At 41.6% G+C, this 17927-nt stretch overlaps 1 protein-coding gene across 1 annotated transcript in view; it reads right to left on the reverse strand.

Annotated features, from left to right (window-relative positions):
• Positions 1-15312, reverse strand: part of LOC103369069 (anoctamin-1-like) — a gene marked incomplete at its 3' end in the record, with an annotated part of 44526 nt that extends 29214 nt beyond the window's left edge. The window contains exons 1-5 of the mRNA XM_008297671.1: positions 15142-15312; positions 13574-13615; positions 11088-11474; positions 613-711; positions 3-116 (exon numbers count right to left, since the gene is read on the reverse strand). Of these exons, the coding sequence (XP_008295893.1) occupies positions 3-116; positions 613-711; positions 11088-11474; positions 13574-13615; positions 15142-15312 (813 nt within the window). The remainder of the gene's footprint in view (positions 1-2; positions 117-612; positions 712-11087; positions 11475-13573; positions 13616-15141) is intronic.
• Positions 15313-17927: the final 2615 nt, after the last annotated feature.

Raw genomic sequence — 17927 nt, forward strand, 5'->3', positions numbered from 1 at the left:
AATTTGGTGCGTCCGTGGTCCATGTGTGATACTTTGGGCTGGAAAGGCTGGTTCAGTTTCCTCCACACTGTGCTCATACTGGACCCGAAACCACTTTCCTCTTTAAGTTCGTAACTCTGCTTCAGCCGACAACACAGAATGAACAACCTCATTACACATGTAAGATACGAGTGTACATGGGACCTTGCAGCTCTATAAAAATAACATTTTTAACATTACATAACTCTATAGAAATGAAATTCTACTGTGTGTCATTACTATAAATATCAGTGTAACAATGACTGAGACACATACAATAGAGCACGATGCAGTCATCTGCTGTCTTGGCCTCTCTGTGTTCTCATTGTTCTCTGTATTAATATTGATTTACATTTGCAGCTCTGTAATAGCAACTTACTCTGACAGCAAACCCTCCCAAATGTTAAAAAAAAACTGAAACATACTCTGCAGTCAAAGCTTGTTAATACTGTGCTGTTACGATGTAGTCTGCCCTCAGAAATAACACGATTACACCAACAAACAGCTACTCCTTATGAACTCAGAAACACAAAGTCTGCGTGATTTCTAATGTAATATACTTTCATACACTACAATGAGACATTGAGCTCTTACCGTCTTGGTTTGGACTTTAATCTTGAGAAACTCAGCCTCTCGACACAATACCGGCCACGGAGCGTGAACCCGAGTAAAGCTGGGTCCGTGCACCTTCGACTGAAAAAACAAACAAAACGTCATGTAAAGATATGATGTCATGTTTATGTAACTGAACGCAGAGTGAAGAATTCAGGAAAAGACAAAAACAATATCTGTCTTGAGATGTTAGAGAGCTGCAAAGACAAGTCTGATTCCTCATAATTCCTTGTGTACATGTACTTCACATATCTGAGATCAAGTTTTCTCCTAATAAATAATGTTTTAATACCCTACATTTCTTTGTTTTGGGAAATACCAGATTGCTTGGCTGAAACTACCTGCTGTGTAAAAATGGCTTTCCAACACCATCTGTCAGTCTTGCTTTGCAATCCAATATAGCAGACTTTGTTTTAGCAAGAGGGACCTAAATACATGCAACACTTCTCTTTAAAGAATTGCTTCTTAGCCGCTTTTGCCTCCAGACTTTACAACTGTCCTCTGGAGGTGAAACTCAACATTTCAGACTGCAACGTACTCTCCTATCCGAGTTCTGTTTGAAACCGGAGCCAGGTAAAGCCAATCCTCGCTTTCGTTCTGACCCACTGAAACAGTTTTGCTAACCAGTTTGGCCAGCAGCATTTCTCTGGTATTTATAAAAGATAGATGTGGCCTGTGTTCCTAAAGCGAAGCCTGGAGCTGTTTTCTTCGCTGCTTTGTTGCTGCAGCCTGTTCCTGACACACTGAGTGTTCTTTTATCATCTTCACTAAACAGATCAAATGCATTTATTCTGTATGTAAGATGGCGTCCTGACTCATCTAGCTTGTTTCGCTAATGAATCACAGTCCAGTGCCCACACTGCAATTATTACATTAATATTAAGATGCATTAACAAAATATTATAATCGGTGGCTTCACATCGCACCAAGAGGTACATGAATAAAATCTGAATACCAATGCACTGACAAGCCCTGTGACAAAAAATGTCGTGCAAAAGAAAAAACATATTAGTTTCGAGCAGCAGTAAAAACCCTTCTTCTAAAATCCATGCAGCAGCCCTTCTGCAGCGTGAGTGAGAGTGTAACCAGAAATGAAAGACAGCGGAGCCAGCAGGGGACGACAGCCAGGTAACCTTACCCTCCTCAGACCCCCACCAGCTTCTGTAAGAGGGGGGAGTGAAAAGAGAAAGGTGGCATGGCAAATGATGGAAACCTGAAACGATTCCCTTTCTCCTCTCTCTACTCCTACTCTCCTGAGATCTTTCACTCCCCCTCACCACCCTCCCCTCCGCACATATATTACTGTACCTTCTGCTGCCCGCTAGACACTGTTTCACTGACTGATTGACTGACTGGCTGACTCACTAACTGTCACTCTTCCTCCTCTTATATTTCATTATCGTCTCTCTCACTCACATCCACACAGTCTTTTGTCCCACACAGGGTACAGTGCAGTGCAAAGCCACCTGAACTTCACTCTTTTAATAAACTGTTTTAAACCCATCATCCACATGTGAATTCATAGGTAGATTGGTTTGAAGATCCACTGAGGATGATCTGTACACAACAGAAAATAACATAAAATCAACTTTAAAAAACCTCATTAAAGCGTGGTTAGGTTGTGTTGTAAACATTGCGTTCATTTCCGATTTAATTTTTAGTTGCATGTAGTTGCAGTTAAGGTTGTTAGAAGCTTTCCTTATTATGTCAGTGAAAGAAACCTCAGGATTTCAGAGTTGTTAGTTAAGACTAGCAGCTGTGTCAATCTCATCCACGCTTGTCATTTTTAGTTTTAGACATCCACTTGGCAAGGGTTGTGTGCAAAGTGCATTCTCCTAATGCATAAAAAAAGTGTGCTGCACCATCTGCAGTTGGTTTTAGTGGCTTTTTTGCATTTGCTTAAATTCATCTAGTTGGCTCAGCTGACACAGCCAGTGGGAACAACACCAGATGTTTTTTTCAATTACTAGAAAAAGGTTAAAACAAAACAGAACAAAACAAAAACAAAAACAAGGCATGAGCAGTTCAGGAACAAAGTAAGAAAGTTCTTATAAGCTCGAGTATGTGGGATTGTAGAAACCCCCCGTCCTGTCTTCAGGGTTCCCTCCACCACCACCACCACTCCTGAGCACAGCTGGAAGACTAATCCACACAGGACAGCGTTTGTAGGGAGAGGAGCGCGGCCTATTAAAAGTACATCATGTAACATTCACCGTAACCCATAACTCTGGTCCTACAAAACAAAACAAACCAGATAATTACTCGTCCAACAGAATAAGACCAGCCATGGCACCACTTCTCAGTGTGAAACAGACATATGGATGTTGACCTCTTGCTTTATATGAACCTTCCCTGGTCAAATAATTCTCCATCACTGCTTTTCTTTTCTTGCTTTGTACAGCAGAGCAACATTTTGTGGTAAAACCTGTGGCTGCTCTTTGCCATTATGCTGCTTTCTGCTCAGTAGCTGTGAATGTGTGCGATCACCCTTGTAGACTCTGGTGATGTGTCTTGGCTGCATGAGCAGAGTGTGCCCACGTAGGCAGGTACACAGTCAGACAGGTAGGACAGATTAGGCTGTTCAAAGGTCTGTGACTACAACAGATAATACATTTACTTCTTATTTTTATTATCAAAGCACTTGATGTATTGATTGCTGAGACTTCCTAAAATACTCTGCACACTCTATTTTTAAGTATCGAACAACTACTTCGCTCTCACGCTCTTTCTCTCTCTACATTTCCCCAAACCTTGTTGCTTACTTTCTATCTTCGCCACAGACAAACATGTTGGGAGCAACCAGATGATGGAAAAAAGCAGGATTCCCACAAGTGAAGTCTGAAGTTGGACCCTGCTTGATGCTGCTCAGAAAGAACTGCACTCGTCATTTTGTGAATTAAAACAATCCAGCGGGTTTTGCTCCAAACCCAACCTGGTAGTTCTGTGTGTGAATGTGTAAATTTGTAGAGAACTGAACGTCTTGCAAGCGATGGGCCAGTTTGTCCACCGCTCTTAACCATCTGTCACCAAAATGAACAAATGAGCAAAGAAATCAGCAATGTGCTGCATCTTGTTCTCCTCCTTCGCCTTTTTGCACCCACCCTCTACCACCGTTCTCCATTTCACCTGCCTAATCAAAATTCCTCAGCTCTCTCACCCCCTTCTTCCCACCTCCTCACCCTCCTTCCCCTCCCTTTCCTATCGCTCTATCAGAAAGCAGAGGATATAAATACCTTTTAGCCTGGAGAAGGTTAATTAGTGGAGGGATTTCCAATTAGCTCTTTATCTCTGTAGGGGGGGGTAACTAGGCCGCAGCCGGGGGCGTCTTCGGGTGGGGGGGTTATCGAGTATGAGAGGGTGATCAGTTGGGTGGTGGGATGGTTGGGTAGGAAAGCGTCGCAATAAGCAGAGAGAAATCAAGAGAATGAGAGGGAGAGATAAAAGTGTCAGTGAGTGAGACAAATGAAGACGACGACGCAAATGAGCAAAAAGAGAAAACAGTGTGAAAGGTGGCTATTAGCAGAATTCGCTGAAGTGGGGTCCAGGCTGTGGGGGGCTGACATCAGAGGATCTCCTGCTGATCTGCAGGTGGTCAGATGTGGGTGACTGACTGGAAGCCTTGGATTCTAAAACCACAAGCTTTCTGTGGTGTTGTTCTTGAAACAAGCAGGGAAAACACAATAAGCAAGATCTAAAATAGAGGTCGCCTCGAACGCCTAGTTTAATACATTCAACTACCAAGTGCAGCTACAAGTTTCTGCTGCAGAACTCACATCTGCCAGAGACAATGAATTTATCCTGCTGCTATACTTGTAAATGTGTGAGTCTGTGTGTAGTGTGTCTATTCAGAAGACCTTCAGTTGTTCATATTGCAATAGTTGTTTCATTTTCCGTCCATTCTTTTCCATTTTACACGAGCAGTTTAATTTAAAATGCAGATGACCCTGGTGTGATGCAAACTTTACATTTTTTACATGTGTGTCATTTATGTATCGGGCAGGGATCATTCACAAATACATTCATCTCTTGGGAGAAGACATGCATAACACCAGATTTAGCTTCTACATCATTTTTTTGTAGTTGCACATAGTAAATATAAAAAACAAATGTAAACACAAATACAATGATATGATCAAACACACATACACAGTCCAGTCCCCCTCTTGCCTCCAGCACATGCAGACCATAAAACCCACACATACAGTACACGCCTGTAAAAATCTGGCTAAAGATGCACCCGTTGACAGCACTGGTTTCTTAAAAATCTTTATTTAGCTTTATGGGCAACAATCTGAAGACCTACATGTTTTCTGAGCATCGGTGAGCTGTATCTGCTGACTCCCTCTCAGTCTTTAACACAAGACTAAAGACCAGCTCTTCACTGAACACCTTTGCACTTGACAGCCAAAAAAAACATCCTATTACCTTCCACACAGCCTGCTATTGGCATCAACGCCCTATCACACTTAAACTTGTTCTACATGGCACTTATCTAGATTGTTTTCTCCTGACTAGATCCTTGCTTGTGTTGTATCTACTCTCAGATGTACGTCGCTTTGGATAAAAGCGTCTGCTAAATGAAACTGTAGAACTGTACCATCCCTCATCTCTTTATGGCCTTAAATAAAAAAAAAAGGCTGCTTGTCCAAAGAAGGAGCTTCTTTAAGAGACTACATCCTGCTCCAGCAGGTGACCCTGAAGCTCTGGTCATAGCGCTGTTATGCAGCCTGTGTGGACAACTGGACCGATCAAAATAGAAACTGTTGAATCAGACACAGCTGAAAAGTTCTCCTTGCCAGGTATGACATCTTTGGTGACAGAGTCGTTCTCCACAAACACTTAATCCTGTTCATTACGCTTTTGAAACCCCCACAGACTGAACTCTTCAAAAGTCCCAGCTCCACTTCTTGAAATTAACATCATGCTCTGATTTAATTAAAAGTGTTCCAGAAGAGGATGTCCCTGGGAGATCAAAGGTCAGCTCAATAATCCTCCGACACAGTCAACAAGTTTGACATTTACCAGCATCCAATTAATCTGAAGTCAAACAGGTTGGACACAAGCAACACAGTTTAGTTCATTGGTTTAGTTCAGATTTTTTTTAAAAATGGTACTTTGGTTTATTTATAGTCAATTTAGCACCGGTAAGAGTTGCCTTCCACCTTCATTCTGGTATCCTGTTGTAACACATCTGTTTGTATTTGCCCTTTACAACTTTTGCATTAGAGAAAACACAAGTCTAGTTGTGACTGAAACACGCAACTCAAACAACTAAAAACTCACAACAGCACAGCAACAGTAAACCACTCCTGCTCTCCATCTTCCTCTACGTCTCCGTTGTGTTCTATGTGCGGTACATCATGTCGTATCCATCACAGCATCTGCTCTGACCACAGAGGGAGAACTTTACAGAAACCATTAAAACTCCTCAGAGCCTTCAGTGTCATAAAAACAATAGTAAAAAGAAATTAGCATTTAACAAAATATGAATTTTCAAGGCATCACTTGGATTATTTGTAATAACAGTTATTAAAGTCATGTGGTCCTTTGCAGCATTTACAATATTACGATATCCTGATGTGAACTGGATTAGTCCCATTCAAATATGATAAATGATAACAGATTTGGACCAAAGTAACATTTGCCATTTATCATTCAATAATCAGATAGAGGTAACGGAGCCCTTAGATTAACCTTAATCCCTCAAACGGTACTACAATGTCCATCAAAACCTTCTGGCGCTCATTTAATTCCACCATAAGCAAAGAGGTCAACAGCTAATGCTCTGTCCCTCTGATGTAAGTTCGTTTATTTCAAATTACAGAACCAGCCTCCTCTGCATCATTCTGTTCAGATTAGTACCTGCTGCTGCTGCTGTGTGCACTTCATTAATTAGTAACTACGACTTTCTGCCTAATTTTATATTCTGCACAGAGTGTGCAGTGACAAAATGATTTCTGATTGTCTGATTGTGTATGAGCAATTAAGTGATCAGAAGCCTACAGATATTATCAGGCAGTGTTCCTCCTTTTTGCCAGCACCTCCTACAACCACAGCTCGCTCCGTGCTGACGGAGGGAGTGTAATTATGGTTGTCAGTCATTTTGTAAGAGTACCTGCCACTGTATTAGAATCGGGGATAATGGAATGCAAGTATTCTTCCGCTCTCGGCAGCAGATTCAATCTAGCCCTCGATCCATGAGATGAGATAAGGAGCTATCAGTCAGTCAGTTAGCTAATCTCATCCTGGCTTAGGCTCCATGGCCACACTGTCAACAATCTGATTAATACTAGCCTGCAGACTGCGCACACTGCCAACTGGCTGCCACCCAACACACAAACACACACATATACACACACACACACACACAGACGTATTTAGCAAAATAGTTATCACACACATGAATGCCAAACCCTAATGCTGTACTGTACATGAAGCAGCGTACTATTAATGTCCTAACCGCTGAACTGCAGGTAATTCTTTCCCGAGCATTGCACCAAGATCCTGCATTCTATCTATCTTTGTACAATAATTCATACAACTGTACCAGCCGAAGTGAGCATCACTGAAAGTTGCCAAATGATTCGTCTTCCTGTTGGAGCCAAAGTGCAGTTCATTTAGCAACAATTGGAACTTTAACAATAACTACAATTGTTCAACTGTGTGGCACTGAGCCTGCAGCATCACTACAACAACACAAAGCACACAGACTGTGTGTTCTGCCAAGTGCCTACTACACACACACACACACACACACACACACACACACACACACACACACACACAAGCTAAAAGCAGGACAGAACCACACACGCAAGTCTCGGTTGCTACGTAACACACAATCACAGCGAAAACGATTCGTACATGTCAAAACAAAATGACCCGTTTTAGGCTAAATTAGTAAATCGATACAAAGAGGTCAGCGCAGCAGCTGTGTTGGCTGCAGCCACTAGAATTAAATCCTGCCATGAAACGGTCAGGACCTTGTGGGGAGTCCAAACTGTAAGAAAAGCCCAATCTAATATATAGGTGGTAGACTATAAATAATGCAATCATCTCTTTAAAAGAAGTTATTATTGTAAGTAGTTAGATTACAGCTGCAAAGGTGAGCCACATCCAACCGACAATCTGCACTTTGGAGGTCCAGAGCAGCAGGAACAGACCTCAGGCAGGAGACACAGATGTAATTATATCTTTTTTCGAAGATAAATTGAAATGCTATTCTGAGTTCAATTCAAATACTCTGAGCCCCATTAAGATCCAATGGAGCTCACAGTGGATGGTGACTGGGGAAGTGTTTCACCCAGTCCTGCTCTTCATGGAGCTGTTTGCTGTGAACCTGCACAGTTACGTCTATAGGAACACTACGAGCGTGGACGTGCATGCGCTCAATAAAACTCACCCTGGAAATGTGTCTGTTACCTGCAAAATACCAACTTTTTATTGTTTTTAAATTTGAGGTGAAAGTCAATACCATCCATCCAGATCCATCCATTTTAGCACAAAGTATTGTCAGTTAACGGTTTCCTCTCTGCAGGCTTTTCTGGATGAAGGAACAAGGCTGAATGACTCATCAGACTTTTTTATGCCATTGTTCAGGTTTGCAGGTTTTGGTGCAGCTTGCACAAAGTTATGCGTTTTTGTGTGTTGCCCTTGGATACGAGCTGCTTCTGACACAGGCCTCTGCCATTCTTTAAATACCACTTTTTGAAGAACTTCCTATTGAGACCGTGTTATAGAGGTTTGGGCTGAATTACAGAGTGTTCTTTTTAATTACGTTAGTCTTTTTATGAGCGTCACTGATTCAGCTGGCACGGTTGACATTTTGTGATGACACTATTTCCTTTTTATTTTTAACCATAATTTGCAACTCTTTCTGTTTTATTTTTTTTGTTTTCTTTTTTCAATATTTGTCTTCATTCATGTGGAGGACAAAAGTTTATTTATTTGAGTTTTATCTTACAGCCCACTGGATCAGGAGGCCCAGAATCAGAACATCTGCTCTGTGAATCATTTCAGCCTCATTCAGCTTAAAACACACGTTTACAGAGATTTGCTTTGCTTTTACATTTTCTCAATTTAAAGAATCTATTTTAGGAGTTTCTTTTGACATTAGGAACTGCTGAATTATAAATAAAATAAGCTAAATAAAGTCGAGGTCTAAGGCGTAACGACTGACTAATATTAGTCATGATCACACACACACTAAGTTTCCACCCTGTCTGTTTTCTCAAACTCCAAAAAAACAAGAACAAATACGTCTTTGGGGAGGTTTACCTCTCTAACAGCACATCCCAGGAAGTCTGCCTAACGCTACATAAGTTTCTTTAAACTTAAATTAACAAGTCCAGTGAACTCTCAGCTATACATTCATTCAACTCATCTTTTTAAGTCAAAGTGATTTAAGGTAAAAGAACTCCAGTTTTTTAGTTTTAAGGGGTCTGGAAATTAAAATCTGACGCTTTAGGTTCGGCTAACTACAAACTAGCAAACTCCGTTTGACCAGACTTCTTCATCATGTGTTACAGTGAGTGGAATGAACGTTAATAACAACAGTAACAGGATTCACACATTCATGTCAGTGAAAAATAAACTGTATGCAAACAAGCACTCTGAGGAGACGCCACTACAGCAGGTTTTTAGTCGTCTCAACAAACTGTCACAGTGCAACAAGCTGCAGATGACTGTAAACTGTAGCACTGACACAGTGACGACTTGATCTGATGACTAAATTGGGAGTCCATTGAGTCAAACCTCATCCAGAAATGAAGGATTTATTATCTTGTAGATGGTCACAGAAAAACACATTGAGAAGAAATCTTCTGTTGACCCTTGAAGCAGGTGGGCCTGCCAGCATATCACATCCTGTAGATTACAGTTGGATGTGTTGTGTTGATTGTAATGAGGGTACATACGCTGCACTGCAGCTACAGAAGCAACAGGTGTGGTTTTATTGAGCCGTTGGCTAAAGCGAACACAAACTGATCATCAGCGTTGACTTAATGGCTCCTCTGGATTGTGACTGATCATGAAGCATTTCAGTTATTTTGTCCTGCAGCTACAGGGTGATTAAAAAAGGCAGAACAGCACCTGTCCATGACACGAGGGTTTTGCTGTTGGAATAGACACCTTCCATCGTTAACAGCATGCAGAGTCTCTCCCACCTCCCTCCGCTACCATCTGAGCCAAGCTCCGATGTAGGCGCTCACCTTAAATAGCTCAGAGTAGTGCTACGTCAGATGCTGCGTCAAGGATTTAAAAATCCTGTGAAATCAGTAAAACTATAGAGTTTAGTCGGTGGAACAAAACACAGGTTGAATGCTGGTGTGTGATTATCACCATGGTTACTCCTCCAGGTATTGTGGTGAAAAAAATGGTCATAATTAACCTTAAACACCAAACAGCTAAACATGTTTCAATATCTCCTGACATTTTACAGACCACAGCTCACTGAATAATCAAAACTCCAATCGACATTTTATTAAACAGTGGAAATTGTCACTAGTTGTAGCGCTGCTAGATGCTACTGACACAAACTCAACTCTGTACTTTCTTTCAGCTCCAACAACTGTTTGAGCATCTTTCAGGTCTTTGTTTTGGTTTTGCTGCCCACAGAGAAAGATCTGATGAACCCACCCAGCACCAAACAGCAGGCAGACAAAGTTACCAGCTAGTTGATGATTATTAAAGGATGGAGCAGAATTTAGTACCTAAAGAGACCACTTGTTGTAGGCCAAAACAAAGCTCATAGACTGACTATTGGATTTAGATTTATCAGGTTTCTAGTCACACAACTCAAAACAGAGGCCATTGTTGCTCCCTGTCTGCTGCTGCTTGAATGGTTTCTCATCACGTTAGCTGTAATAAATAAGGTAATGATACGTGAATGTTAAGACATTAAAGTAGGTTGAACTGTTGAGTCAGTCAGGGGGCTGGAGCCTGTCCCAGATGGTGCTGGGCGAGAGGTGGTGGACACCAGTCCATCACAGGACAAACACAAAGAGACAGACAGACTCCCACTCACACCTACAGTGAACTCTGAATCACCGATTAACAGAAAGGTCCGAACCAACTGGCAAGCTCAACTCAAGAACCTTGTTGCTATGAGGCGACAGTGCAAACCACTGGCCCACACATCAACATACCACCAAAAATCCCTCCTTAAAGTAACTGTTCCAACCTTCTTACATCACAAAAAAGCACATTTAAATGAGATTAAGATCTCAGCAGCTCACAAAGGGAATAGTAATTTCAGAATGTTGGTCCTGACACTGTACATGAATGTTAAATGGTTCGATGTTTCCTTTAATAAAAGGAATGAATATTTCACTACACTTTAAATGAGTTTTTTGCTAAAATTCCACTTTCAATTGCATCACTGCATATTGCATACAATTATAAAATGAAAGCTATGCAGTGATTTTGCACAGAGCTTTGCAGACTCTAAACACACTCACCTCTCTGTCCCGCTCAATCTCCAGACCGGCCTCAACCAGGTTGGCCTCAAACTCCTGTCTGATCAGATGCATCTCGTGGTCAGCAGGCTCCGCCGACTCGCTCTCTCCCGCAGCTCCCAGCTCCATGAACACCTCGCCGACACTTGCAGCCTCCCCTCCTGGAATGCCGTCTCCTCTTCCCGCAGCCACATCCGAGCCCCCCGACAGAGGAAAGTTGCCGTTGGAAACAATGGACAACCGGTCTTGTGAAACTGACGTACTGGCAGGAGATCGTATGGAGCCGTGCCGCCTCTGATGAAAGACTAGAACGTAGTCAACTTTCCGTTGGCCGTCACAGAAGTAAAGGCCCTCTCCGCTGACCTGGGGGCTCGAAGTCGCTCCCACAACCTGAGGGGACATCAAAAGGGAATAAAAAACATGCATTTAGTAGCAGACATCATTATGCTTTACAATAACCACAGCAAAGGATGCCACTCATACACCACAACAGCTAAAGACAAGCATACACAGCACCTTTAAGCAGCAGTGGAGTTATGCAATAACTGTTTGAATGAACTTAAACATCTACTGCAGTGTCAGCACACGCAAACAGAAGTGGCTTTTGGCAGGTTCTCAAAAACAATGAAGTGAGAACCTTCAGCAGCAGAGTGGGCAGTCAGCTCACCTTTGGCTGTTTTATTCTTTATTTAGACAGAGAGAAAGTAGAGAGGGAGACTAAACATGGAGGACACAAGAGGGATAGCTCTATAGGCTCTGGGCATGATGGGAGCTTTTTAAACTGGCAAACACAAGGCTTCTTGCTTTTCAGCAGGACACGATGCTAAAATACGCTGCAGGCCCTCTTTTCTGCTCTACGTTTGATAAAGTCACACACAAACGACAATCACCTACATGCTAATTTTACGCTAATTTTATTGGCGTCACACTAATAATTTGACTGTAAACAACTGTAAACACATGCTAGTAATGTTCAGTAGTTAGCTAAATAAGCTAGCTAGCATCGTTTAAAAGTCATGTTTCTGTTAGTTGAATAACTATTTATTCAAACTCAATTACATAAATTGGACATTTCACAAATTCACTACCAAGTTCATGTCTAAAAGCTGAGCAAAGAGAAGACACTGTGAGCTTAATTTTTTGTATATTTTCATCCGAAGCTTATCTCACATGTTAGCATTGATGTTAGCAGAGGTGACTTATTCTTTGCTTCAACTTCTTTTTTTTTTTTTTTTTACATGTGTTACAAAAATATGTATTCTAAAGTCAGTAAAAGAAGATTTTTGTAATAATATTAGTCATAAAAACAGCGCTAGCCGAACTATCCTGTAGGCCAGTGTTGTTTGGGTTTACAGATTTAAAATAGTTCTTCCTTTCCTATTAGCCAAACGGCTAACAGCTAGTCCAGGTGTTTCTGCTGGACTTAGCGTCTGTCTTTTATGCTCTTGTTTTTATGACAGGAAAACAGTGTAATAAGTCAAAAACATGAGAAACATGTACATTAAATTACTCACTTCATGGTCCTGTCAAGTAAAGATTGAAATACTTTCATTGACTGAACTGTCAGTTTAACAAAACTATTGAATTTCTCTACAGGTGTTTTCACTTTACAGGCTCATTAGTTGCACCTGTTGGTGGAAAAAACAACCTCGGTGTCTCTCTTGAACATGGACTGTAGCTCCGTATGTTTCATTTAAACATTTTTATTTAAATATCTGACTCTTCAGTGTGACATTTTTAAATCCCTACATAGCAAAGTGTTTGGTGTAGTTTGGTACATCCCAGCGTAGCTCCGCCCCCTGCAGCTCTAACCAGCATTACCTGATTACAGGTGGAAATTATTCCAATATTTAATGCTTCAAGTGTTCTCCTGCTTCACATACTGTTAATCTATCTTTATGTTTGCTGCACTGTGTACAAAATCTAGAGGCTAATTTCTTAATTAATTACTGTCATTAAGGGTTTGCTGTCACGTTTTATTTACTAAGGAGATTGTACTGTGAGGAAAAAGGACATTTGACTTTGGTCTAGTTTGTACCAAGAATGATGCAAAGGTGCACTTAAAAGCTCAGGAAAACCTCTGGGCAGAAACATTCCCTGGAGGTTGCGAGAAGGTTCCCAAAAGGTTATAAATCCTTTACAGGGCCTCACCTGTTTGCTGTTTGCTGCTGCATGCATATCATGTGTTTGTCTGAATATAGTGTTAACTGATATTATTATCATCATTACTACATGATGTATATTGTATTGTCTTGTGTGTAGATTGGATTAAATAACCAACTACACAAGTACAGGACTAGCTACAGAGTCACTTCCAAGATTTATCTCCAACAGTTATAAAAATCTGAAATTTAAAATGAGCATGAAAACTCTTCCAAAGGGTCGTAAAAACATCGTTACCCCAAACTGGTCCCGGGTTCAACAAACTAAGTCAACACGAAGCGGAGGACGGCAGCAGCAGAGCGCAGCGGTCCATCTGGTGTACTTACTGGGATCTTGTCTTCACTCGGGGAGATCTGCATGCTGTTGCGCTTTAAAGACACACAGAGTAGAAGAAGAGGGAAAGTTGGCGGTTTTTGCAGTAAAATACAGCCGGATTCACCACCAGCACCACCACCTCCATCCCCATCATCCCCTACAGACACCTGAGGTCACTCCAGTTAGTCCACAGTCCGACAGCAGCGACGAGCTCAGCCAGCGCAGGTTTCATCGCTCAGCGCAGATCTGTGAGATGTAAGAGCTGCTCGGATCCACTCAGCAGCCTGATCACATGCTGGTGATACCCATCTATCCAACTGTGGGATCTGGAGGCTGCCTGCGCACCGCCGGCGCTTTTGGCACGGAGCGTGCCACACTGCAAAAAATGTCCGCCTTCAATATGTTCTTCAGTTCTGCTGCTCGGTGTCGAAATCACAGCTAGATTCACACGTTTCTGCCACATTGTGGAGTCTAGTTGTAAGAACTGTAGGCGGGGTTTGATTTGTACAAGTTTTGGCATGTTTCTCCAAATAGGCTGTGCGTAAAAACACGTGACTGGAAGAAAACTAAACGCTGATTTGGAATAAAAACGTGCGACCCCTTCATCCAGGTCAAAGCGTTTTCCTTTCTGTTAAATTAAAATGTCTTTATTTGTAGTATGAAAAGGCAGGTGAGGTGGATATTTTTTGCAGTGTGCAGAGAAGGAGCAGCCTTGGCTTCTACCACAGCTCACTGATGTAACCTGTGCTTTCCCAGCATAATCACTGAAACAACTATATATATAAAATGCATTAGAGGTATTGCTCTTGTCTCTGATTTGTTCCCAAACTTGTGCTGCTTGTGGTCTCTTCAAATGAAGCACATCAGGTTATATGACAACAGTGGGAGCATTTTAAGTTTTCCTTCTTAGATTGTTTAATTTGAGGTGTTTCTGGAAGTACAAATAAAGGAAGGCAAACAAAAAGCATAATTTGGTGTTTCAGCAGTATATATGTGCTCATCTTTCATTCTGATCATCTCATGTTCACTTACATTTATCAGCACACAGGTTGGGACTCAGATCTACAGCATAATGAAGGTGTATCATAGAATAATAGACTCTGCACCCTGCGTCTCACACTTAATAACACACAGACAGAGATACCTTCTGAGGCACCACTAACCCCAGGCATCACCATTAACCTGCTTCTAATATCGGCCGTAATCCTCAACTGAAGTCTTTTCCCTAAACTGACATTAACCTTGAACTTGATGTTTTTCCTCAAAGTCACTCTGAAGTCTCTTCCCTCCGTCCACACATCTGAGTTATAACTTGAACGACTACGAGAACCTTCTCTGTCCTCCATCAGTATCACAGATTGTAATATCTGAAGTTATTTTAATGAGACGTTTTGCAAACTCAGAGAATGATGCAATGTGATGAAACTCATTAACACACGCAAGAAATATTACATGATCAGCTCAGTTTAACGAGTCGCAGTAGCAGCCGGCCCAACTTTGAAAGTCTAATCTTCTAACTGCTTTGCAAAAAGATGAATAAAGCAGCATAAGGAAGGATTTCCTCTGGCCCTGTATTCACCTGTAGCAGCTTCTGTGATTCCTCAGCCCAGGGCTCGTCTTTGCAGGGCTCAGGTTCCAGGATGCTGTAGTACATCGGGTCCAGTCCGATCCCGGAGACGTCCCTGGTCAGGTGGAACAGGGCATCGCTGTGGATGGACGAGGACTCGCTGAGTGCTGTGGCCACTCGCATGAAGCCTGCGCCATTGGGCCATGACTCTGGAACACATTTAGTTTTTAAATTTAAGTGGAAACACACATTGTTTTAAGTTAAAATCCTGATTCCACATTTGGTCACTGACAACTTTGTGTTGTAATGTCACTGTTGCACAAAAAGTCTTCTTCCTGGAGCTGGAGGTGGTGAAGAGATTCATCCATCAGCAAAACTATTTCCCACCAGGGACAGAAATCAGAACTGTACCAGGGTGAAGTTGGAGCTTCCAGAATGATTCAGCTGTATTGATTTAGGTGTATTTTCACATTTTGTCCTGTTCAGCTTTTTTTTGTATATCTAGGCAAACTACACCAACTTGCAGAGCTTGCTTGGCATTCAAGCACTTCAAATTACTTAAAAGATAATAGTCCTATATCATAAAATGACAGAGACAACAGCAGGACTATAAAGTTCATGTTGACACATTTGGTTGAAAAGATCTGCTTGCTGACAATTAACTAATAGTTATTAAAGTAAAGGCTGCCTCACCATCACTCCCATATCTGAACCTCACACTACAGCCAGCTGCTGGTTAGCTTAGCTTAGCACAAACAGTGGAAACAGAGCCAAACGGCTAGCCTGGCTCTGTCCAAAGCAAAACTCCTGCATAAGGTTCACAAATAAACACATTATGTCTCACAGTATATGAAAATAAAAACAATTGGTGGGATTTCATGGGAGCTTGTACATCTGGATATTTCTTGGCTGGGAGCAGTGACGTCCTGAGATTTTTATTTTTTTTTTAGTAATCATGGCGTTACCAGGCAACCAGGGTTCAGGAAAACACTGCTTCCAGCCAGGAAACAGTGAAACAAAAGGGCTGTGTGATAAGATGTAATTGGTGCAGCCCCGGTTTTCCAAAAATCTGCTTCTCCAATCCCTTCCCATTCTCAGTTACATTTCAATGCAAACAGATTTTGTTGATGGATTATGTTTGTGACGTATCAAAACTGCAGATTTTATCCCAAACTGTACTATTTTCCTAAACCTAACACAGTGATCTTGGTGCCTAAACTTAACCAAGCTTCTAACAAGATGTTTTTGTCATAAAAGTGTGAACCAAAGAGTGTTTTTTTTCCTAAGACTAACTAAACAGTGAGTAAAAACCGGATGTGCACATGAATGAAAACAAAACTTAAGTCAAAGAATAATGGCTCCACATGGGATGTGAACCTCAGCGTCCTGAGTGAAAGTCCAGTTCTTGGCTTAGCCTATTCAGACTTTGTGGCTTCTTCAGACTAGAAGTCTGTACATACGACATCAGTCTTTCTTTACAGTGAGAAAATGAGGACACCCGGGATCTTTCTGCGTGGAGTCTCCATGTTCTCCCCGTGCAGCGTGGGTTCTCTCTGGGTTCTCCAGCTTCCTCCCACAAGGTCCAGAAACATGTTGAGGTTAATTGGTGATTCTAAATTGTCTGTAGGTGTGAATGTGAGTGGTTGTCTGTCTCTAAGTGTAGCCCTGTGATAGACTGGTGACCTGTCCAGGTGAACCTGCCTTCACCCTGAGTCAGCTGGGATAGACTCCAGCCCCCTACGACCCTAGTGAGGATTAAGCGGTGAATAGATAATGGATGGATGTAATGTCATTTTTTGTAGACAGAGTTGAATTGGCAAGCTTTAGAGGTGCTGATACACAGACTCTGTTTCAGCTCGGCGAGCTGTTTCTCCTGGTTTTCAGTTTTAATGCTGAGGTAAGCGAACCATCTGCTTGCTGTGGTCTTATATTTATTGTGTCAATCTGCTCATCTTTCAGCAAGAAAGTGATTGAACCCTCCAAAGTGTTAATACTTTGCTTTACACCTCCTTCAGTATCAAGACAGTCTTTTCTCCTCAACAGTGCCAACTATGAGTTACCGATTGTTGGCCTGGCTGAATAATGGATCCTATATTCATCATTTTTCCAATTACTGAATTGCTTCTTTATATAACTTATTCATAATTTAAAACTGTGATACTTTGGCTCTGATTTAGCCATCTCCTTCTATCCATGCTCACAGCTCTGTCTGACCAGCTGCATGTCACAGGTAACAGCATATTAACACTGAAGGATAAATGTTGAAAAGGTTTTCCTTATTTTCTACCTAAACATGTGTAAAACATAAATACACAAAAACATGTCAATAAAGTTTTCTTTTGATGTTAGTATTATTCAAAACTTTGACTGTAACATTTTTATTTTTACTGCATATTTGTATGAGTTCCAAATACTGATTATTGCTCTCCTTGGTTACTCATAATTGGTGTTAGTTGGCACCTACTATAAATACCGTTGTGTATTTCTGGTACCAAACAGCTCTGGTTAAGCATTTAGAGTTCTATCATCATGAAAACATCACTCTTGCACTTTCCCCACATGCACTGCACCTTCAGTACCAGTGGATATATGTATCACATTTCTCAACAAATGTCAGACTTCATGGTTATGTCGCAGTCTTGTGCTTTCTTGGCTTTGAGGATCAACCTTTTCCAGCTACCTCTCACTGTTTCTCGGAGCTGTAAATATGCAAAGTGGCCTGTTCGAATCTTTGTTTCCCACTGTGAAAATTGCTGCGCGTGTCAGTCAATCACAAGCCCCATCTCAAAGCACTCCAC

This window comes from Stegastes partitus, unplaced genomic scaffold, assembly GCF_000690725.1.
Source record: "Stegastes partitus isolate 25-593 unplaced genomic scaffold, Stegastes_partitus-1.0.2 Scaffold1234, whole genome shotgun sequence".
Classification (NCBI taxonomy): Eukaryota; Metazoa; Chordata; class Actinopteri; family Pomacentridae; genus Stegastes; species Stegastes partitus.